The sequence below is a fragment of the Natrix helvetica genome (assembly GCF_964273705.1).
Source record: "Natrix helvetica genome assembly, chromosome: 3".
Classification (NCBI taxonomy): domain Eukaryota; kingdom Metazoa; phylum Chordata; class Lepidosauria; order Squamata; family Natricidae; genus Natrix; species Natrix helvetica.
In genome coordinates this window covers 139,467,383-139,492,338 of record NC_138549.1, presented here as the reverse complement: position 1 = coordinate 139,492,338, position 24,956 = coordinate 139,467,383, and the positions used below count along the sequence as shown (strand labels likewise).

Here is a 24,956-nt window from a genome sequence, read left to right as displayed (position 1 = left end):
ACCTTAGCCAATTATAAGAATTTATTAACCAAACCAAGGATTACTGTTGTATGAACAGTTTGCCAATGTTTTTAGTGATTGGGTGTAAAATTAAGCCTGAAATTTTAAAATAATTTTAAAATAATAATTTTTAAGAACAAACTTCACACCTGAATGTTTCTATTATCTTACTACCTCTTTAGTCTTAGTATTTGTAATTAAATAGTTATTGCAGGACTCAGCATAGTTTTCCAGCCTTCTGTTTTTCCAGGAAACTGATCCTGAAAAGCTGCCCTGAAGCCTTTACCACAGAGGAAATAAAGAATGTAAACAATAATACCGTCAGACTTAAATAACCTGCAACCTTGCTTCCAGAACCAAAAACAACTTGATGTCCTTGCTGCTTGCCCACTGTCCTAAAAATATGTAGGAGAATCTAAACTCCCAAATTATGATGTTTTGCAAATGCAGCTTCTCTTATGGAATATAAAAACTCTACTTCCTTGGCACCGAGAAGCTACTAATTATATCATTAAACAAAACAAAAAAGCAACCATACGCTCTCCTCTTTCTGCACGGTGTGATTATGGCTTTTTAAGCACTTTCTATTCTGGTTTCTACCTAGGATAATTGGGCAGATTAGGAGACAGAGTAGGCCAGTGCCAGCTTGCTCCATTTCCACATAGAAGTTTAAAGTTTTGCTGCTACCGAGTTCCTCAGATCATGCCACAGTTAATGGGTTGGTTTGTATGAAAAGCATTAACCCTGCGGTGGGAGGTTTAAGGCCACATAAAGGACCTGAGATAAGACTCTGAGATTTGTGCACAGAAGTCATGGCAAGTCTTGAGCTCACTGGGCAATGCACTCACTGAATCACCAGCAACTTGTCACAATAGCTAAGGCTGGAGGAGCTGCTTACTATGGCTAGTTGACACAAGCTAACTTAAATGAAACATATGAATCTGACCTGTTGAACTATTACCAAGATTCATTGCAGTTTAAAGCTTGTAGCCCAAGTAGTGAAGGAAAGAGAAAGGGAGCAAAACCGGCTAAAACCTTTGTGTTAAGCAATGGTTTAATATTATGTCTAAGGGTTTACATGTTTAGACATCAATACTATTGAGTATAAATTTGTGTCTTTGAAATGTTATGATTTTCTGCTTCTGATAAGTAGTCTCTTTCATGGTATACTTGCTTTTTAACGTGAAAAGCGAGATAAGTAAATAAGGAAAAACAAATTACTACACTACAAAATTTAAACAATATCTTCTTCATACAAAACCAGCAGAACTCCACCACATTTAACTTGTTCTCTATTTTCAGAGCTTTCAGGTTGCCATCAATTTAATTTTGTTACTTAGTAGGGCCTACTGATGGGTGAATTTTAGGAGCTACGGTTCAATGTTCAAAGGGCAACAGATTATGGAAGGAAGACCTGTAGGTCTTCAAGTATATAACAATATGAGGGTATATGCTGATAAATACGAACAGCATAATAAAGTCTCAAATGTGCTTCTTATTGACCTTGATTAGGGAGATATATGACCCTGAACCCCATTACTTAAGTACATGACTTGTTAAATTTCCCTTAATAAGAAGCCAAAGAACAGTGAAGATGTATAATTGGTACCAGATGTTCCATAGAGTAGATGTGCCTTTGCAGCAGACTGATAGGTCCCAGATGTTAAATACAGTAGATGTATCACTGCAACAGGAAGACGGACAATGGTTGCCATAGTATGATCACAACAGAGAAGTTTGCTTAGAATTAGAAAAGACCACAGTGTAGAGTTCAGTAAAATACATTATTGGAGAATTATTTTGTCTTATCATCTGATTACTTTGAACCAATTTATGCATTCAGTGAAATTGGAAGGTCCCACGTTAAAGGGATCTACATAGTTTTTGTTCTGGACATTCTAATTGCTAGTTTTTATGACAGTCACTATTTTATATTCATGAATTATTCTAGACAAAGCTTCATTCTAACAAATTATAAGAGAAAACTATAGCTGTCAATAGTTGTCATTTGTCCTCCATCTGGGGCATTTTAGGATATAGTGGCTTCTCTGTCCCGCTTGTCAAAAAAATTATTCTGCTAAAGAAGACAGAAAAAATATGAGCCAAATCTCTGATTATCTGAATTGTCAATATAGTTCTAAAAGCTGAATAAATTAGTCATTATTCCCAACATTATAATATTATGTATCCGTGTTGTGTGCTTCATATTTATGAAACGATGCATAATCCTATTAAATATATTTTGCAATGGGGAAAATATTGATTTTACCTCTAAAGCACAGATACTCATATTTTCTGTCTGAAGCTAACTCAAAGAAACTATTTACTGTATTTCTCTCTCCCTGGTCCCCTATGTTGTGAAGTTATTTGCTCCAGGGGAGAAAGTTTTCAGATTCTGTTGCAAATATACTATCTGGGATAAGGGTTTAATAATAAATAAATGAAAGCAAGGGGGGGTGGGATTATTTAGCAAGATAGCCTACATATCTGATTTGCCTTGACCTTACAGTGGTAGTGTCCCAAACAGCAGGTCAAAGTCCAACCAAAAGAAAAAAATGGAAAGGATGTAGTAATGCTTTCCCTTAAAAACCAAAGTAAATAATGTCCCCACCCCAAACAGTTAGAATTATGGGTCAGTTCCCCCCAATACCTTTCAGTCAAGTCCAGTTCCTTACTTATCACATGACCTTTGGGCTCATGGCTGATTTATTTGTTTTTGGCAACTCACAATTCTTTTCAATGAACCAGAAAACATGCTTTTCTTGTGCTCCAGGAAAGGCTTATACCTCATAAATTACATTAACAAAAACTTAACATAACTTTGCACAAAATCAGGCCCATGCAATAAATTATGGGTTCATCTTAAATTACCCCAATCTTTTCTTCTGTTTCTTTTTTTTAAAATGCTCAATGGAAGGTTTCTTTTAAAGGCCAAAAACACATTCTATCAAACATGATTTATATGAAGCAATATTGCCCTTACAATGAGCTGTCACATTTCAAGCAGATCAAAGGTGGTCTATGAAAGCAGGAACATGCTCTCAGGCTATGTTAATTCCAAAGTGATTCTTTTCCTTCCTTCCATCACTCATCAGAATATACATACTTATAACAGCCCTGTCTGGTGGGGAAAGTTCCTCCTTTGTCAACATCAAAGCCCTTGTCCTGCAACTTCCAAGGAGTCACTTCTTGCATTTTAATCTTCAAAAATAATAATAATGATAATGATAATTATCCTATTCATGGATTTAAAATAACTTAAGAGGCCATTACCCTATTCCCATCTGTTTCCAAAGTATTTCTCCTAGAGACAAGAAGGTGGAGGTGGATAATGCAGAGAAAAAAATACTTTTTTTTACAAATGCTGCAGAAACAGAGGTGAAGGATATTTACCTGAACCATTCATTAGTCTTTCATACTTTTAAATCAATGATTTGCAATATAAGGATAAATTGATCAGCTGATCTTCTTCCTAGCAATTCCCTTTCTCCATTTTCACTTGCTACTGAAGTCTTGTTAGAAAGCATACGAGCAATGAGAAAAAGGAGAGAAACAATTTTCTATTCTTATTTTGTTATATTCTGCAGCTCTTTAATATCTTCTACTTTCCAGTTTAATAATACAAAACATCTTAAAAAATATGGGACTACCACAGTACTATAATTTTAAATCAAAAGGAATATTTCACAGAAAACATATACTCAGCAATGTTTCCATGTGCATGAGAGTGAAAGATTTATTCATACATTATCCAACATAGTAATATGGCTTGTTCAGTTTTGGCTTAGTATGTAGTATGATCCAGACTTGTTAATCTGGAAATCATATGCATCATGTGTTAACCAAATAATTTGTGGCTTATTCAACAAATATGATGAAACACTTAGTGACATGTATGGTTATACGATTCAGATCATATAAAATAAAAAACACATCACTAGAAGCCAAAATAATAAAACTACCGTATTTATCGGCGTATAACACGCACAGGCGTATAACACGCACCTTCATTTTAAGAGGGAAATTTCAGGAAAAAAAATTAAATTTCAAATAAAGAACTTTGAAGCAAAATAAGGGTAGTTCAGAACTTTTTTTTATTAATATTATTACCACTTATAAGGTAAATAATGTAAAAGGACAGTAAAAGCAACTATGAACACTGCTGCTTTCACTGCTACTATCTTCCACCCTCCCTTCCTCCTTCCCTTCCTTCCTGCCTCCCTTCCAGTTCCCTCCTTCCTCTTTCCTCCTGCCTGCCTGCCTTCTTTCCCTCCTGCTTATCTATGCTTCCTTCCTTCCTTGCACCTCCCTCCCTTCTGCCTGCCTGCCTTCTTTCCTCTTTCCCTATCCTCCTATCCTTCCTTTCTCCCTCCCTCCTTCCCTGCCTCCCTTCCAGTTCCATCCTTCCCTCCTTCCTTTTTTTTATTAACTTTTAGTCGGGAGTCCGGGGAGAGGAGAGACGGCTCATCCATTCTCTCCTCCTCTCACCCACACCCCGCTGTCTAAAGCGCTTCCTTTCGCCCGCCCGAGCTCTTCCGCGGGCGAAAGAAAGTGTTTTAGTCGGGTGTCTGGGAGAGGAGAGACGGCTCATCCATTCTCTCCTCCTCTCGCCCACACCCCGCTGAGTAGCGCTCCGTGATCCTTTTCTGTGCGCCTGGTGTTTAGATAGATAGCCGGATGTTTAAAACGCCAGGCGCACAGAAAAGCAGCTGCTTTTGGGGCGAAGCGCTCCGCGATCCTTTTCTGTGCGCCTGGCGTTTAAAACATCCGGCTATCTATCTAAACGCCAGGCGCACAGAAAAGGATCGCGGATCGCTTCGCCCCAACAGCAGCTGCTTTTCTGTGCGCCTGGCGTTTAAAACATCCGGCTATCTATCTAAACGCCAGGTGCACAGAAAAGGATCGCGGAGCACTTCGCCCCAACAGCAGCTGCTTTTCTGTGCGCCTGGCGTTTAAAACATCCGGCTATCTATCTAAACGCCAGGCGCACAGAAAAGGATCGCGGAGCACTTCGCCCCAACAGCAGCTGCTTTTCTGTGCGCCTGGCGTTTAAAACATCCGGCTATCTATCTAAACGCCAGGCGCACAGAAAAGGATCGCGGAGCACTTCGCCCCAACAGCAGCTGCTTTTCTGTGCACCTGGCGTTTAAAACATCCGGCTATCTATCTAAACGGCTGCTGTTGGGGCGAAGCGCTCCGCGATCCTTTTCTGTGCGCCTGGCGTTTAGATAGATAGCCGGATGTTTTAAACGCCAGGCGCACAAAAAATCAGCTGCTTTTGGGGCGAAGCGCTCCATGATCCTTTTCTGTGCACCTGGCATATATCGCCTGGCGTATATCGGCGTATAACACGCATACATCATTTGCCCCCTATTTTTCGGGGGGAAAAGTGCGTGTTATACGCCAATAAATATGGTACGTCTGATTTACGTTGGCCATGTCATGTGTGCAAATTCATTGGAGAAGTCATTGATGCTAGGAAGCCACAATGTAAAAAAAGATGTGAAGACTCTAGAAAGAGTGCAGAGAAGAGCAACAAAGATGATGAGGGGACTGGAGGCTAAAACATATGAGGAAAGGTTTCAGGAACTGGGTATGTCTAGTTTAATGAAAAGAAGGACTAGGGGTGACATGATAGCCATGTTCCAATATCTTAGAGGCTGTCACAAAGAAGAGGGAGTCAAGCTATTCTCCAAAGCACCCGAGAGTAGGACAACTAATCAAGGAGAGAAGCAACTTAGAACTAAGGATAAATTTCCTGAAAGTTAGAACAATTAATCAGTGGAACAACTTACCCCCAGTTGTGAATGCTCCAACACTGCAAGTTTTCAAGATGTTGGATAACCATTTGTCTGAAGTAGTGTAGGGTTTCCTGCCTAAGTAGGGGTTGGACCAGAAGACCTCCAAGGTCCCTTCCAACTCTGTTATTCTATTCTATTCTATTCTATTCTATTCTATTCTATTCTATTCTATTCTATTCTATTCTATTCCATTCCATTCCATTCCATTCCATTCTTTTCTAAAACTGTACAAAGATGAACATCCAATAACTGAAAGAAGCTTTTTTTGACAGGGTAACATAGAGAGCACTTGCCTATAAAATCTCTAAGAGTGGACAGGACTGAATGGTTAAAATAACAAAATGATTAAGCAAACTAGCTTTCTCTAAAACTGGTGTCTTCAAGATGTATTTGGACTAATATTTGATATTTGGACTATTTTCAGAAATTCCAACCAATTTGGCCAACATATTGTAGGACGTTAGCATCCACTCCTCTCCTAGAAGAATGAAATATCCTAGGACATATTGAAAAGGCAGAATATTATATTTCTCTCGATATGAAATGGAGAAACTTGTTTTAGGCAGGAAACAGACTCACTCATAATAGCCACCACTTTTGTCAATGGGCCATTAAAAGGCATGAGCCAGTCTATTCTACATAAAAAAAGATCTTCCCCTTTCAGCTCCAAGGTGATGGGATTAAGGCATGATAGTATTAGCCCATTACCCATCTCACCACAGGGCACCTGGGAAGAAGCAATGCTCAACCAAACATGGACTCAAAGCACAGCCTACAGAGTTGCCCCTGCATGGCCCCATGGGAGTCTGACAACCGATCAGAATACAAGCTCAAATTCAAAGCCCAGAGAGGACATAAAACCAGGGACTTTCACCATCTCAGTCTCTTTTTCTTCTCCACCCAACATCTGAAAGCATGTGACCTGTCCACCATCTTTCCAATCAGCCTCCATGTTCCCAGTGTCTTTTCCCCCCACTTGGAACTGAACCCAGAAGGACATTTCTTCCATTATATACAGTAAGTGCAGAAACAGAGGAGCTTGATTTACACAAAAGGAGTGAAAAAGGAAAGTGTGCCTGGAAAAAACGCAGAACCATGTTCAGACAAAAAAAAAGAGCTACTGGAATCTAAATCTCCATTGCAAACAGCAGAAAAAGGTTCTATAATCGTTCATCATAGCAGGCATCGAACACAAAATGAGGCTTTTCCTCCTCCTCAATTCATCTCAAGAGGTGGAAAAGATCTAGGTAGGACAAACAATGTATAGTTTACATTTTGTCAGTCCCTGGTTTGAATTAATCTGCGAAATCTGTTTCTTTGTACATCCATGAAGGCAAGGGCTATACGGATTTGCAGTGGCTGTGCTGTGATTCAATGCTGACATCAGTGATTAGAAAGTTCTGACATCAGATATGGTGCTGGGGTAAAGATGCAACATCAAAGTGGGCCTGGCTGTGGATCAGTGGTAGGTTCCGGATCCCATTGCAACTGGTACGGTGCAACGGGGCCCGGAAGCCACCACATGAACGCATGCGTCATTACCTCCTGTGACGCTCTGCGATGCCTCCATGATGCTCCAGTTGCTCGGCGGAAGCACTGAAGAACTCAAACACAGGTAATGACGGTGGGCGGGTGGGTAGGCCCTCCGGAGCACCGTACTGGAATGGTACCCGGTGCTCCCGGCAGGCACCAGAATGCCCGTACCAGGGCTTACTTTCTGCAACCCACCACTGCTGTGGATTGACAGAAAACAAGGTAAGGCTTATATCCACCATACCATCCATCTCCCACTTAGGACTTTAGCCTGCTTTGGTTGTTCCATCCGTGTATACACTGGTAATAAAATGGTGAAGTGTTCTGTTAATCAGTTTGTGACAATGATGGTGTACGCAGGCCTGTCAAACTGGCAGCCTGCGGGCCGTATGCGTCAAGCGCAGGCCACACCCACCCTGGTTCCGCAAAGGCAAAAGACATCATGAGACGTCATAATACGTCATGTGACACGATCGAGTTTGACACCCGTTGTCTACTGTATCTTATGTTCCATCAGAATAGATAAATTTTGTGAAAGCTTATGGTGTATTAGAACTTTAGTTTAAAAGGGATTATGCATAGTTAATTTTGTCTTAACAACACTATAAAGCACGCTGTGTAAGATACTAAAGGTATGGAATAGCATGACCTAAGTATTAAAAAAGCATTAAGAAAAAATAGTAAGATCAGCTATGAAAGGTAAATAATCACAGCAATGAATAAATCTTATTAAAAGTTAAACTTGTAATGGCCACCTCTGCCCAAAAAGGAAAATAAAAACTGCATAATTATTTATTTTTATTTATAGCCTGTTTTTCATTCTGGAGTTTAAGATAGGATACACAGCACTGAGCAACAGGAACGCTGCGTGTTAAGTTGATCTGAAAGAAAATGACAAGTTTGGTCACCCAGAAAGCTTCTCTCACTGAGGGTAGACTAGGAGCTGGATCTTTCCTGTTGTAGTTCAATATTTTTATCTCTACACCATGCTGAATCTTATTATAAGTTATAAAAATATATTTAAATGTTGGCCACAAATAATGATAATGTGAGGTTAGTAAAGTTTCCATAGATTGAGCCAGAATAGTGTTTAGAAATATTGCAATGAAAGAAAATACAGGATTTATAACCTTTGTAAGACTACCTGCATGCAAAGAGATGGGAAAAAGCCTTAGATTAACAAAAAATATGTCTTTGCTGTATAGAAAACTGACTGAAAGTGTCTGTAAACCATTGTTTTCAACAGTAAGACAATCTTTCAAATACATCATCCTGATAGAACTTCTTTACAATAGCTAAACATTGTACTATATTTTTTGCAGATGTGTAATCCAAAAGTGTAGTCAAGAAGAACAAGTTATATGTCAGTCTATTTAAAATGTTTGTCAGAAAAATGTGAAGCTTTGTTTCAGAAAACATGCATACACATTGCAAATATATTGTGTATCAAATCAGAGTATGCAAGTTGGTATGATGATTATGTATTTAATCTCTTGTTACTAGTTTAAGAAATAGATAGATATGAGAAACCTTTCACCATAATTAATCTTCAGGGTGGTAGTGTTGCAGCCATCGGCTGCCAGCAGAGCTAGCAACAGAGTCAGACAAGGAGGAGGTTGAGGGAGAACCTGGGCCAGCTTCGGAGCCTTTGGAAGGTTCTGATAAGGAAACATAATCAGAAACAGAGCCAAGGCCAGGGCCTTCCATCCTCCCCAGGTGGAGGGCAGCTGTCTTCAGGGCCTGAGCTTAGTGAGGTGGGAGAACATATGTGTGTATGCATAAAGAGGAAAAGAGAGGAGAGCAAAGGAAAGCAATAAGCCGGCTCTCAGGGAAAAGCAAACATAGACACTAACCAGTCCCTCCCTGGCTGGGAAATAAATAGTAGGAGCTTGGGAGTGGCCAGTTGTCACAGGCAACCATTCATTTTCTAGGATGCAGCAAACAATTCAGATTTCTTGCCCAAAACCAGGTTTATTGGGACTAATTACGTTTGGTTTTTGTTTATCCATGCGAATAAAAGACTGTTCCTGCCCTGTTTTGAAAAGGGGCTTGTTTTACTCTTGAGTAAGCAGCTTATCATTACTTGCAAGGGCTAGGTCAAAACAGTTACTTTGCTTCCATTTGGATAAAACGTATTTCTTTCTAACTACTGAAAACAATTCTTGACCATGACTATAGGGTGAAACAATCTAGGCAAAAGTACCTTATTCAGCTCTGAATTTAGGAGGTCAGATAATTCTCAGACTATAAAGTAATAAAAGAATTCAAATTAAGACTGGATCCCCACTTGGATTTCATCTTAACACAGTTGTCCTTTGATATCAGTTTTTTTCCTTGACCTTATAACTTTTGCTACTAAGAAATCTTCCACTACAATAAGGGATGTAAAATAATTTTGCCACAGGTTCCCCTGGGAAAAGATTTGGGCATTCTGCTCTGCTCCCATTGATTTTTTTTCTAGACTAACATCAAAGCCCAGCTAGCATTTGCCCTTCTCTACTAAAATTCTATGGGAAAAAAGGATCTGAAACTAGGTGTGCCCTGTGCCATTAAGAAATATGAATAAGTAGTAGTGTTTGTGTTATTTTTAAAAAACAGAGCGTACATTAGAGACGTGTATAATAAAGGAGTTTACATCAGTGTATCCTCAGTGTATTTTCAGATTACGTATTTTAAATGCTAATTTTTTTTGCTATGTAAAATAATAGTGTTGTTTCAAGAAAATTGCCATTCTAGGATATGCTTCAGAAAATTCAAGTTACTTTCTTTTATTTTCATTTGAAAGATAACCCCCAGGAGTTTGTCTGATCTTTTAATCCAATCAGCTCTCTTATTTTTCTCATTCTTACTGAAAATACCGTAATTATAACTTATAGCACCTGTTTGCTTTGAAAATCTTTGGCTTGATGTTAAGCTGGCAGACAAACAGGCAATGTACACATCTGCTTTAAGTAAGAACTTGTAACCACAAAGTTGTTAATTAGCCTGACACACGACTCTCACAGGGTATTCATAGTGTGTTGTTACCGCGCCTAGAAAACTGCTGATAGACAGATGCTCTAAGAGGGAACCACAAGTTGACCCTGCAGTAAATAAAGGATCTTATCTAATGTGTAACTTAGAAATGACCATTAGGTGGTAATTTTTGATGTGCTTCTTCATCTCTTTCCATTCAGTACAAATATATATATATATATATATATATATATATATATATATATATATATATATATATATATATATATATATATATATATATATATATATATATATATATATATATATATATATATATATATATATAAATAAATTAGCAACAGCCTCCTACTACTGCAGTGTCATCTAAGGTGGGAAAGATTGGAAATCGCTCAAAGTCAATAAAATGGAATAGAAGATGGGATGGAGGGCCATAGGCAAACTTTTACTTTCCATCCCATCTTCTATTCCATTTTATTGACTTTGAGCGATTTCCAATCTTTCCCACCTTAGATGACACTGCAGTAGTAGGAGGCTGTTGCTAATTTTTTCCACAGATGTCAATTTTGCCACAGGTGCCTTCAAAAGAGAGTTGTATTATTGCTAAAGAGCACTATTGCTTCTGAAAGGATCTTCCAAATCTGGTCTCCTCCTAATATTAGACTTCAGTTCTATAACATTAAACAAGCATACCCATTAAATTCTGGATGTTAAGATGCAGCATAACGCTTATAATCTCATCTGTTATTGAGATAGGTGTATTATTAGTGACAGAACTGCTTGAAGTATTGATATACTACCATGGGTGCCCTATAGGAATTTTTTAATTTTGTTTTTATTAAGCCATAACTGCCAACGTTTTCTGTTTTTCCTCATATTTGATGAAGAAATGTCTGTGAAGGTCCCAAGAGTTGCCCTAATTAATTTACGAGCCCTGAGATGAATTTTTTTAAAAAAACCATCAGTACTCTCCCAAACAATTGAAACCAGCCCAAATGGGGATGTGTTTGCAACAATGGGGTAAGAAATGACTGTCTTAAAACAGTCCTGAGGCTGGTGAACTGTTCTGACATAAAGCCAAAGAAATATTAAGAGAATCTGTATAGCTAACAACTGGTAATTTTTCAGACATTGGCTTCTTGGTTTCTTGCAGTGAAAAAGATTTGTGGCACCTCACTGGCCTTTTCCTCATTGATTTGTAGTATTTCTAGTGTTACAAGCCATTATTGAAGCAATATATAACTTGTTTTCATTAATTTTACATTGACACAATAACAGTTGGATGATTCAGTTGATTTTGTGAGACACTAGCAAATGTATTAAGGCATAAAATTTCTGGAAGGCACAAAAATTATAATATTTTAAACACCCTAAAGGATTCTTTGTGAGTCTGGTCAAACATTTGCATGCTATTCTAAAAAAATGAAATTCTTCAACACATATTATCATACTTAATTAAAAATTATTGCATTTAAATGTACTTTGCTATGTACAAAGTGCTTCTTTTACATTATATTCCTAATCACAAACCCAGTACATTTCCCCTATTTTGAATCTAGACAATCCAATTTGTTATACATTGTACGTCCAAGCTAAAATATGTAAACTGTAACCTTGGCTTGTGGACAAGTTGAGTGCAATTGTCATGCCTCAAATGTGTAGCAGATTGCTTTATTGCTGGTCTTCTGGATGTTAGTGTAGATCCTTACCCCGATAAGAAGGCCAGTAGCAGGTGTGTAAACAATGCCCAGGTGCAGGCCAGGCTAACCGACCTTCTCCGAAAACACAAGCTCTTCTCAAAAACGGGTGGAAGAACGCAAGCAAAAAAAAAAAGGAACAGTTTTGAATTGCCTCTTTATAAGAAGCTCATATTTGAAAGCATACTGCATGTACCCATTGGAATTTTTGCGGTATCATCTTGACCTTTGTCTTAATAAATCTTATTAATCCAGAACCCAGAAAGACTGCTCCTCCTTTATTTTCAGTCTTCACTGTCTGAACACTCAGCTCCATCCAATTGCCCCAATTCTACCGCAAATTATAACAGGGATAACAGGGTCGTAAAAAGTTTTATTGTTTGAGAGTTCTGACATTGAGCATAACAATGGCATCATAATATGTTTTTCAGAAGGTGTTTTCTTCCTCGACATTACAGGCATACAAATATCATGGAAACATGCTGTAAGGGCAACGTGTTCAGCCTGCCCTGCACTCAATCTGTAAAGCTTCCATCCCAGCGTTTAGTGTGGAATGCTTTCTGGTGTATTTCCTGGTTTCTAGATAGTATTCTATAAAATTACATGCCAGGGTCCTAACTTCAGGAAAGGAAAAAAAGCCCTGGTAAATGGGATTGGACATATAATATTTGAAAGCCACTTTACAGTGATATATGAAAGTTCCATGTTGGAGATAGATAGGCTGTGTGTGAGAGAGAGACTTCTGGCACTCATAAATACTAAAATAAGAAAAGACTTTAATTCAGATCTGGTTCCCCCCCCCCCAATGAATGACCATCCTCAAGAAGAAGAGATAGAAACAACCGACAGATATTTGGCATGTGACCAATTCTGAATAAAAAGCTATTTGGCAGTCCCCATGAAATCTGAGGAAATCAGCTTGGCTTGTGATATGCCTTAATTCACAAAGCAGTCTCCTAAGAGGAAAACCATTTACTCAACAACTTTTCATCTCTTTCACATCAAACCTAATTTATCCTAATAAGCACTGGTCTAATGGGACTTAATAAGGGCCGGGAACACTCTAAAGAGAGGTCCCCACACCTTATTAAATCTGGCTTTAGCAAGAAAATTGTCACCATTGAGGTAAGCTCAAGAAGGCAGTAGTTCTGACTTTATGTCAGACTACAAAAGGAAAGAGGAGTATCTGATACATTTTTATTAAATGAAATAGATCTGAGGCTGGTTTGTATTAAAATTGCCTTCACTTTGCCTCCAAATGTCTACTGGGAATGAAAGTGGAAGAGTATGTAATATAGGCCATTAGTAGCTGCAACCACTGTAACTTTGGCAATGGTACTCCTTAGCATGGTGGCTTGAATCATTTGAGTGATGGCAGAGAGAACTATAGTTGTCCAGAGATACTCCAAAGTAGGTCCCCATGAGTTCATCAATCAGGCTAGACAGGCCAAGATACACCATCTGAAACTAATTGTGACCCTAGGTGTTGCATATTTTTGTCTTCAGATGTTACAAAGAAGGATTATAAAATTGATGTTTATTGATACGTTTTCTTTCCCATTTCTGACATAGCATACAAGAGAAAATTCAAAATGAAACCCATTTTTTAAATACGAAGAGTGTACCAATCTCACAAAAAAGGGGCACGGAGTTCCAGCGTCATTTGCAGTAGCTTCAGCCAGACTTGGTACAGATAGTCCTCGACTTATGACCACGATTGAGCCCAAAATTTCTGTTACTAAGTGAGACATTTGCTAAGTGGATTTTTGCTCCATTTTACAACTTTTTTTTGCCACAGTTGTTAAGTGAAGTTGTTACGTTGATGAAACGATTGTTAAGTGAATCTGGCTTCCCCATTGACTTTGCTTGTCAGAAGGTCACAAAAGGTGATCACATGACCCTGGGACACTGCAACCGTCACAAATCTGAGTCAGTTGCCAAGCATCTGAATTTTGATCACGTGACCCCCCCTGGGATGCTGCCATGGTCATAAGTGTGAAAAATGGTCATAAGTCACTTTTTTTCAGTGCCGTTGTAACTTTGAGCAGTCACTAAATAATTGCTGTAAGTCAAGGATGACTGTATTTCACAGCTGATTCTTCTACTGAAGAGATCAGGAAAGAGGCTTCTCAAGAGATTCTCAATCTAGATAAGGATGCACTGCTTTAACTTAAAGGGACAATATTGGTGCTTTCTAGTGCAGTACAACAGAAAATCAGGATAATCCAATTCTTTGTAAAGAAAAATTAAACCTCTCTTTTTTTCTCCCACTGCAAGTCATTTCAACACAGATAGTATGTAGTTTTATCTTTATTTTTGTCTTCTCAAAGCTAAGTGTTAGATATTAGCAACTATTACAGTGGTTTCCACCAAGGTCCTCTGTTCTGGTGGGAACAGAGATTCAATCTCATTGGTCGAAGGGTCTGACAGCTCCCTATAAAAGGGCTGCTGTCAGACTGAACCTTCGCTGGATTGTACATACTTGTTCTGTTACAATAAAGAGCTATTGTTGCCTTTAGCCTGAGTGTGCCTTTCCATTACCCGATCTAACAGCCAACTTGCATATGACTATGTACAGATGTTATAATATAGCAATGGCACAGATCTCCAGAAACCCCTTCCAAAGGACACAGAACCCAGGATAAACACGGCAAAACTTAATTGAAGCAACAACAGTATACATGCTAAATCCAATGTGTTCTGAGATGCTGCTGCATTGAGTCCTCCATGCTTTTTTCAGTCCATTCCAATGTGTCCTGTTCTTTCGTTTGTAAACAGGGATTTGACTGACAATCAATTGGTGATGCTTCCATTGGCTGGCTTGGGTGGACTGACTCATCTGAAGCTCAAAGGCAATCCTGCACTGTCTGAAGCATTCATTAAAGAAAGTTTCCCCAAGATATGGTGAGCTTCATTTCTAATTTCTGGCTTCCCAGGGACCAAAACTTAATTTACTTCTGTTAGATACTAGCTACAGTTATAATGGTTTCCACCAAGGTCCTCTATTCCGGAGGGAACAGAGGTTTAATCTCATTGGTTGAAGGGTCTGATAGCTCCCTATAAAAGGGCTGCTGTCAGACTCAACCTTCGCTGGATTGTACATACTTGTTTTGTTACAATAAAGAGCTGTTGTTGCTTTTAGCCTGAGTGTGCCTTTCCATTATCCGATCAAACACTGGCGACGAAAGTGGGACTGGAAGGCAACTAGGCAAACAAAACAAAAAAAAGCATAGCAATCCAGCAAGTAAATCCAGCCCGGAGCTCAGCATGGCTTCGAGCAGCCATTTTTGAGCGGCAAACTCAAAATGCCCTCAGAACACAAGATGGCCATGTATGCCCCATCGACTCTGTATGACCCAGTCACCGAGCACTGGGAATCGTATATGCTGAGGTTCAACTGCTTCCTCGAAGCCAATGACCTCATGGGCCTTTCTGAAGGCCACAAGAAGAACATGTCCTCGGTTACTGTGGACGGGAAGTGTTCGAAACAGCCAAAGACCTATCTGAGCCAACGCCGCTACAATCGGTCGCTTGGTCAGGGCTCCAACAGATGCTGAAGACACACTATGCTCCCAAGCCATCTAAGCACTTCCACTGGCACGAATTTAATATTCGCAATCAGAAAGAAGGCAAATCGATCAATGAGTACGTGGCAGCGCTAAGGAAGGCCGCAGCATACTGCGAGTTCCGAGACCTAGACGAACTCATACTAGACCGCATCATACATGTGAGGGACATTAATTTACAGAGGAGATTACTTGCCAAATCTAATCTCACTCTACAAATTGCCCTGGACGAAGCCAGGGCATCCAAATCGGCCATTAAGTCTACAGAAACCCTGCAGCACCAAAGCACTCCAGAAGACACGCAAAAGAGTGCACGCATACATTGCGAGGCTGCAGAGGCCGAAAGCTCAGAAGATGAAGATGACAGCTGCTGCATGTGCAGTAGCTGCGCCAAGCCGGCGTGCAAATTTGAACCGCGTTTCCCGCCTTGCGAAAGCTGCAGAGGAGACCATGTCAGATCATCTTGCCATTTCCGCAATGCTATCTGCCAGCGCTGCAAGCGAAAGGGGCACATTGCCAAGGTTGATCACGCACGCTGGGAGACCCCTATAGTTACACCTGTCAAATCTGATGGGTCTGTCCGCATCTGTGCAGACTACAAATGCACAATCAATAAAGCGTTACAACAAAGCACTTACCCTGTACCCATTGTACAGCATTTACTACATTCTTTAGGCCCCGGCAAAGTATTTCCTAAATTGGACATGGTGCAGGCATACTAACAATTGCCTGTAGATGGCACTATGGTGGAGGCCCAAACCAATGTGAAGCACAGGGATGCATTCAAATGTAACCGCCTGCAATTTGGAGTTAGTATCGCCCTTGGACTGTTCTAAAGCGTCATGGAACGGCTTTTGCAGGGGATTCCAGGAGTCGTCCCCTATTTTGACGACCTCTTGGTATTGGCTGCAAATGAGGCGCAACTTTTCAAATGTTTACGAACTGTTTTGAACAGAATTCAAGACAAAGGCCTCTGTCTCAAAAAAGAAAAATGCCAAATTAACGTGCCAAGGGTTGAATTCTTAGGGTACCTAATCGAAGGCTCTGGGATTCACCCGACCACTAAAAAAATTAAAGCAATCCAGGGCGCCCGTACACCTCACAATCAAACCGAGCTGCAGGCATTCCTCGGGCTCCTTAATTTCTACAGTGTCTTTCTTAAACAGAAAGCCACCGTTGCTGAGCCGTTACATCATCTCCTGTCAAAGAACGCGACATGGTCCTGGGGCAGAGCCGAAGCAGCCGCATTTGCCGCAGTAAAAAGACTACTGTCAGCAGACACGTTCCTGGTTCAGTACAGCCAGACCCTGCCACTGGTGCTAACTTGCAACACTTGCCCATTTGGTGTGGGAGCCGTCCTCAGCCACCGCATGCCCAATGGAACCGAGGCTCCCATAGCCTATTCCTCAATGATCTTGTCCGCTGCCAAGCGGAACTACAGCCAGCTGGACCGTGAAGCTTTGGCTGCAGTGGCCAGTGTAAAAAGGTTCCATGAGTACTTCTACGGCCGTGATTTCGAACTTATTACAGACCACAAACCGCTACTGGGCTTGCTGGCTGGGGACTGACCTACTCCTGTGTCATTATTGCTGCGAATGACCAGATGGACTATTTTCCTAGTGGCCTACACCTATCATCTCATCCATCAATCAGGCTCCACTTTGGGGCATGACGATGCTTTGAGTCATTGCCTGCTGCTAGAACTTCTTGCAGACCCTATCCCTGAGACGCCAGTCCTTCTTATTGACTGCTTACAGACTGGCCCTGTCTCATCTAGTGACGTTGCCCGCCACTCTGCAAAAGACTCCACCATCAAACAAGTTTTGAACTAGGTGTGGAGGGGGTGGCCAAGGGGCCTGTTGGGTCTGATTTCAAAATGTATTATTGTAAGAGAGATGAATTGTCTGTTATTAATGGCTGTTTGCTGTGGAGGACCAGATTGTTGTTCCACCCAAACTGCATGTTGCAGTATTAAAGGATTTACACGTAGGGCATCCTGGGATTGTCAGGATGACGTCTTTGGCCAGGAGTTACGTGTGGTGCTCTAACCTGGACAGGGAGATCGAAGAATGGGTAGCTACTGGCACACTATGCCAGGAATGCAAACCAGCTCCCCCAGAGGCGCCCGCTAAGGAGTGGGAGCGACCTCAAGCACCATGGTCTAGGGTGCACATAGATTTTGCTGGCCCAGTTCATGGCCAGACATGCTTAGTAGTTGTGGATGCCCATTCGAAATGGCTAGAGGTATTCCTCATGACCTCCACTATGGCAGAAGGAGTCATCAAGGTACTTTTCTCCACACACGACCTGCCCAATGTCCTGGTCCCTGACAACGGGTCCCAATTCACAGCCATGCAATTTGAGATCTACTTAGCAGCACAGGGAATCAGACATGCCCTGGTCGCGCCATTCCATCCGGCCTCCAATGGTCAGGCGGAGAGAATGGTGAGATCTGCAAAAGAGGCCCTATCCAGGATGGGCCCGGGAGATTGGAAAACACGGGTTGACCATTATCTTCTAATTCAACACATCACGCCAAGTGCTACTATGGAGAGAAGCCCCTCCAAGCTTCTCATGGGTTGCCGACTAAGGTCCCACTTAGAACAGCTACACCCAAACTATTCTGCCGCATCGCCCCCAGACTCCACAAGCAAAATTCAAAATGTTAGCATAGGGGATTCAGTTTACGCCCACAACTACGCAGGGGGAATTCTGTGGATTCCTGCCACAGTGATAGGCATCACCGGGCCTTGCTCTTATCTCGTAGAGCTTGAGTACGGTTGGAATTGGAGAAGGCACTTTGACCACCTGTGGCCGCCTTCCAACTCCACTCTTAGGCAGCCAGAGGTAACTCCTGCACAAGTTAGCCAAAGCCCTATCCAAAAGGAGCTCGAAGTCACTCCTTCCACAGCCAACTCAAACCCGAAGACACTGGGATACTTATCTACTTGTGTTGCAGGCCCGCAGCGAGCTCTGAGCGAACTGGCTCTAGAAGCGCCAGCCACGGCCTCTGACAGATTCCAGGAGCTTCCACCAAGCGAAGCTGCAGAGCCGAAAGGTCCATCCGACCTGTCCAAAGAACACCCTTTGACTGAATTGAACGCAGGTCTGGCAGAGCCACCAAGAAGCCCGCCTACCTGCATGATTATGTTACCAGTCGGATGATTCCATCTAAGAGGGGAGGGGTGTTAGATATTAGCAACTGTTATAATGGTTTCCACCAAGGTCCTCTGTTCCAGCGGGAACAGAGATTCAATCTCATTGGTCGAAGGGTCTGACAGCTCCCTATAAAAGGGCTGCTGTCAGACTGAACCTTTGCTGATTACATACAAGTACATACTTGTTCTGTTACAATAAAAAGCTGTTGTTGCCTAAGCCTGAGTGTGCCTTTCCATTACCCAATCTAACACTAAGCATAACTATGCTGGTAGTTTCATATGGATTTTAAACCCACTCCCCAACCACTGCATCTGGTTACACTACAGGATGCCTCCTAGAATGGCAGATTAAGTGGAAGCACAGATGGATGCCACCCTATAGTATGTTTGGGTGCTGGCTCTGAGTCATTTTCCTTTCCATATACAGATTCACATTGACAGATAAAATTAAGCCATCTTCTCTCACTACAAATATTTAAGATCCAAATTCAGCCAACAAATTGTAGGTCATTGTTGAGAGAGAAAGTAAATGCTTCATTTACTTGGATGCTTTCCAGAACCCATGTTTGTGGAAGTAATCTCAAATCATCTCTTTTGTATGAAAACATGGTTGTTTCAGAAGTAATTGAACATAAATCTGAATAGGATTTCAACTTTAGGGATATCCCTTGTTTTGCTTTGAGAAGACAGTGCCTGCAAATAAATCCCATTCTATTTTTCTTTCAGAATCAAAGCACTTGAGGAAAGTAATCCTCCCCATTTCCTCATAACTTTGCCTTCCTTAGAGCTGAAAATTTACAAAGGATTAAAAATTACAGAGAATAAAAATAAAATCACAAAATCTGAATTGGTGGTTTTAATCATGTAAAGTATACAAAAAAAATTATGAAGTGACCTATTTTGAAATAGGATCATGGAGTGATTGTACAATGAGTGGCACTGCATAATGACTTAACAATGTAAGGCATCTGTCATGAGGAAAATCATTTTCAACTCTCTAAAGATTGCTTATTCACCCCAAAGATGAATGCCTATATGATGCTTCATTAACCTCTACTGAAGACAAAAAACACATTGAAGAGGAATATTTTAAAGAGTATTTTATGCTTGTTATGGTTGTTACAGGTTATTTCTAGACAAATAGTCAAATCATAAGAGGATTAAGCAGCATTATCAACTTGATCTGAAATGGACAGAGTTAGTATCTAATAATAGTAAGTACGTATATCAACATATTTTGAGAGGTTTTGATCTCCAAATTCACAGTCAGAGGCGTTTCAACTTAAACTTGCCAATATTAAATAAAAGCCTCCGATGGAATATCAGAAGTATATTTTAACCATGCTTATAGAAAATATACATGGAAAACCATGCTTATAGAAAAACATTATCAAATTTAGATGCCTGTCCATCTCATCAAAAATGACTCTGGGTTATGTACAATAAAACTATAAAAAGTTAATATATAAATTTATAAATAATATATAAATTATTGTTTCAAAACATTAAGAATCATAACGGCTAGCAGGACAGCAGACTTGAACAATGGAGCCACCTTAGTACCTTGCGACAAAATCATGTTACCCAAATGGTGGCAAATCAAATTATTGATCAAAATTGTATCAAATGATTTTCGTTTTTAATTCTTTCAGTAATATTGTAAGTCCTTCAGAGACTCCAGGAATAGAAAGGCAGATCAGTTGCAGGGCTAGTTTGTTTTTAGATCTTTTAAAAAGCTGAGCCTGATTTAGATCAGGCGAGAGAGAAAAACATTTTGGCTCACTTTGGTCATCCTTAACAAATGGAGGACAAGAAGAGAAAACCGATAGGGCTGGCATTTTCTGCTAACTGGGATGATAAGCATGCTTAAGTCTGTCTGTACAGGAATCAGGAAGAAGCATGCTATGAGGCACCAGACAACTGAATGTCAAAAAGAAGCACCTTCCTGAGCAACTTCCAAGAGCAGCTGGATAGTGCTATAGTAATTATTCTGCTATAACTATTATTAGACTTTGTTATTTATTGTAAATATTTACAGCCACTCCCCAATCCAAACAGACACTGGGTGGAGTACAGTAAAGTCAAAACAGAAACGTGACATTAAAGAATTAATTAGGGCATTTAAAAATTAAGCCAAGGAATTCATTAAAATATGATTACCCTATACTTTATAGGAGCCTGGGGAGGGCGAAAAGAGCCTCCCCCGACCCCCCGGAGGCCCTCCGGAGGCTTCAGGGACTGTCCGGAGGCTTCCCCCCGAAGCCTTCGGAGCGCTTAAAACCACCCTCCGAGCAAATCGGAAGTGACTTCCGGGTTGCTTGGAGAGTCGTTTTAAGTGCTCCGAAGGCATCAGGGAAGCCTCGGACGGTCCCTGAAGCCTTCGGAACGCTTAAAACGACCCTCCGAGCAACCCGGAAGTCACTTCCGGTTTGCTCGGATGGTGGTTTTAAGCGCTCCGAAGGCTTCAGGGACGGTCCCTGAAGCCTCCGGGGGAGCGGGGGAGGCTCTTTTCGCCCTCCCCAGGCTCCTATAAAGCCTCAGGAGCCTGGGGAATGTGGAAAATAGCTTTTAAAAAGGTGAACTCAGCGCCTCGCGTGCCCTGACAAATGGCTCTGCGTGCCACTTGTGGCACGCGTGCCATAGGTTCGCCATCGCTGTCCTATAGGGAAAGGACCCAATAAAATATATTACAACTGCTAGGAATGGGATCATATTTGTTTTACTTCTATGCATAGAAATGTGACAGGAGTTTTGCTAACCAAAGTCAGTTGGCTTATATGCTATCAACATTTTTCAATTCCTTTTAATTCCAAATCAGCTGATATTGTCTTCAAAGGAAGACATCCAGTGGAACTTGGAGAGAGAGTTAGGACATAATCAGGCAGTCTGAAGTGACAATGCAGGGAGTTGCTAGAGCACAAGATGGGACAATGTAGTCTGAGAGTGGGAATGGGACATCTTGCCACGACCAACTTGCCTCAGCCAACTCACCATGGCCAACTCACAATGGGACAAGTTGCCACAGCCAGTTCACTGCGGGACCTTTTAACAATTCTATTTAATTATTTAGAATAAATAAAAATTATTTTAATTTTTGCCATTCACCTTTCATTTTGCCCTTCCTTTTGCATCTTTTTTAAAAATTCCATTCCACCATTTCTTTGCAATTAGTGTAACTCTTGTCCCACTGAGAGTGGAACAATGCAATCTGGCCGTGGCAAGTTAGCCATGGTAAATTGGCAATGGCAAGTTGGCCATGGCAAATTGTCATAGACCTTCTGAGAGTAGCACCCAAACTGCATTTGCTAAGTCAAAAATATTGATCCTTGTTTGTATTATTTACTTGCTCTTGGCTCCATTCATTTTGAGAATATAATATCCTGACATGTTCCATAAAGATTAGTACGGTGCTCAGGCTGCAGAATTGTGCAAAACAAAACCTTCAAAAGCTTTTAAATTTGTTTGTATAAAATCGACTTCAAGCTTTTCTGATAGATCATATAATATTGCTTCCCTGTATATTTCCTACTCAGGTATCAGAGCAAACACTGTTTGGATTTCTATTTCTTTCAAGAAAACATCAGAGAGGAAAATACCCTTACTTAAAAGTTTCCATAGTTCAGAATGACAATTGATAAAGACTTACAGTGACTGAAGATTAGGAAGATCCCATAGAGCCTCCGCTGGAATTCGAGGGAGCTGATTATTCTGTAACATCCTATAATTACAGAAATAGAAAGATAACTTTTTAACATATAACTTTTAAAATAATATGGATAACTTCCATATCATGAAATATACCCATTTCTTTTTCTAAGCAAGATTTCAGACAAGTCACCATCTGAGGACAAACTTCTTACTAATAAGCAGAAGATTGAGGAATATGTGGGGGAAAAGGCCAGAGCTTTACACATCTCTATAGTGTAGTCTTTATTGTCATTGTATAAAATAAATACAGTGAAATTGGTTTTAGCCTCACTGGTGCAATCCATGACAACAAATACAAACAACATAAATAGTATAAGGAATAATCCCAATGCAAGTAATTAGGGGAAAAGAAAAAAGAGAAAGAAAGAAAAAGAAAAAAACTAGTCATACTTTTTCACGTGTGTGTGGAGTGATTGTGGTTATGTTTAAGAGTCTGACAGCCCAACTATTTTAAAACCTAATTGTTTGGCTGGCTATGCTTTGATGTCTTGTGCAAAGAGACACTGACCAGGGTGTGAATCATCTCTGAGTATCTTCCTTACTCTGCTAAAGCAGCGAGACCTGGCAATGTCATCCAGTGGTCTTAGAGGGCAACCAATGGTTTCTTTTGCCGAATTGATCACTCTCTGTAGTGCCTTCCTGTCCTCAGCAGTTAAACCAGCATACCATACCGTAATGCAGTATGTGAGGACCCTTTCTGTCATGGATCAAAAGAAAGAGGTCATTAGCTGTTGTTCTACCTGATTTTTTCGCAGGACTCTAAGGAAATGAAGTCTCTGTTGGGCCTTGCCAATCACCAAGGACATGTTGTTTTCCTGGTGAGATCTTGACTAATAAGCACTCCCAAGAATTTATACGAGGAAACCCTCTCCACACAGCCCCCCTTGATATACAGTGGGACAGGTTTACACAAATTGATAGGATAAGTACTGTAATGTTTAGTCCAGGATGAATGTTTTTACAGTTTTACAATCCAGCACAATTTGGAGCATGTATTTATTTTAGCTATCTACAACTTACCAAATTAAGTTTTTATTGTTGGTATTTATTCATTTGTTCCATCATTGGACATGGATTTTAAAGAGAGTCCCAACCTCCAAAGACTTTACAGTATAAAATTTAGCATGAAGGAAATGACAAATGAGAAGAAAGTTAAAGCAAGGGTGAACTAGATACCTCGAGCTTACATTGCTTTGTGATAGTTATAGATCATGCAATAAGTTTTAAAGAGGATTAGGAGATTGAAATAGCAATTCCAAGTGAAAAGTGGGTCTTGAGGAAAGATTTCAAGGAACCAAAGTGATAAAGGCAAGCTGCTGTTGAGAGAGAAGTACCCTGAAAATAAGACCTCCCCAGATAATAAGCCCAATCGGGCTTTTGAGTGCATGTGCTAAAATAAGCCCTCCCCTGAAAATAAACGTCCCTGAAAATATTGCAACACAGCAGCAGCCATGAAATGACCACAATTGCCGCCTCCTGCACCTCCAAATAATAAGGTCAAGTGCTTATTTGGGGGGGTCAAAATAAAATAAGACCCTGTCTTATTTTCAGGGAAACATGGTAGTTATGTATTTATTTTGTGGGTACAGGGTAATACAGTGGCTAGAAATTTGGATTTTGATACAATTTTTGATTTTGAGTGTTTTTTTTGTGTGAATCTTACACTGATCTTTTTATTCAATTGCATAAACTTTGACAGATTATTTAAATAGGAGTTGCACAAGAATAAAGATAGAAAAAGAAAAGCAAAAGGTATCTAATTATTAATAAAACATAAATAAAAATATTGTGCAAAAAGCCAAAATACTTTTAGTAGTGCATTCTATCCTTCCTTTCATTTCCCTAGTTGCTAACCACTACTCAAATATTTGTACTTTGTATATTACATATCTGGAGTTATTGCTAGGATTTGTTTAAGTAATTTCATTTATTTTGCGTTGGTCTCTTACCTTTTTCTTAAAACTGTATTTCAAATGCCCATATTTCCCTTGCTATATGTAATATATCACATATAAGTGAGTCAATCTTATTTGATTTTATTTAGAATTTTATTATGAATATATACCGACAGTTTTACCATTGCTGTATATTCTCCAATTTTGGTTTTCCAATCTTGTATTATCAACTAAATCTCACTTTTCCGATAGAGTATCAAAATTGTTCTTGCAGCCAACAATAAATTTTTTAGTAAATTGTGATGCTTTTCATATATATGTTTTCTAGAATTATTCTGAATACAAATATCTGTGGTTTCAGTTCAAGTTTTATGTTTAAGAATTTCTGAATGTTTTAATATATATTTTTCCAATACTTTTGAATTTTTTTTTGCATGACTACTACATGTGGTAAAATGCTTCTTTTTAATATAGCATTTCCCACATTTGTTGCTATATGATTTGTCTACTTTGGTGATCACTGACAATCTCATATACCAGTGATGGCGAACCTATGGCACGCATGCCACAGGTGGCACGCGGAGCCATTTGTCAGGGCACGCGAGGCGCTGCCCTGTCAGCT

The 24,956-nt window shown here is 40.1% G+C and overlaps 1 protein-coding gene across 2 annotated transcripts in view; it reads right to left on the bottom strand.

Moving 5' to 3' along the window:
* LGR6 (leucine rich repeat containing G protein-coupled receptor 6) overlaps positions 1–24,956 on the bottom strand; it is a 143,353-nt gene that overhangs the window by 55,171 nt on the left and 63,226 nt on the right. For both annotated transcript variants that reach the window (XM_081948344.1, XM_081948345.1), the window contains exon 4: positions 22,378–22,449. In XM_081948344.1, coding sequence (XP_081804470.1) covers positions 22,378–22,449 — 72 coding nt within the window. The remainder of the gene's footprint in view (positions 1–22,377; positions 22,450–24,956) is intronic.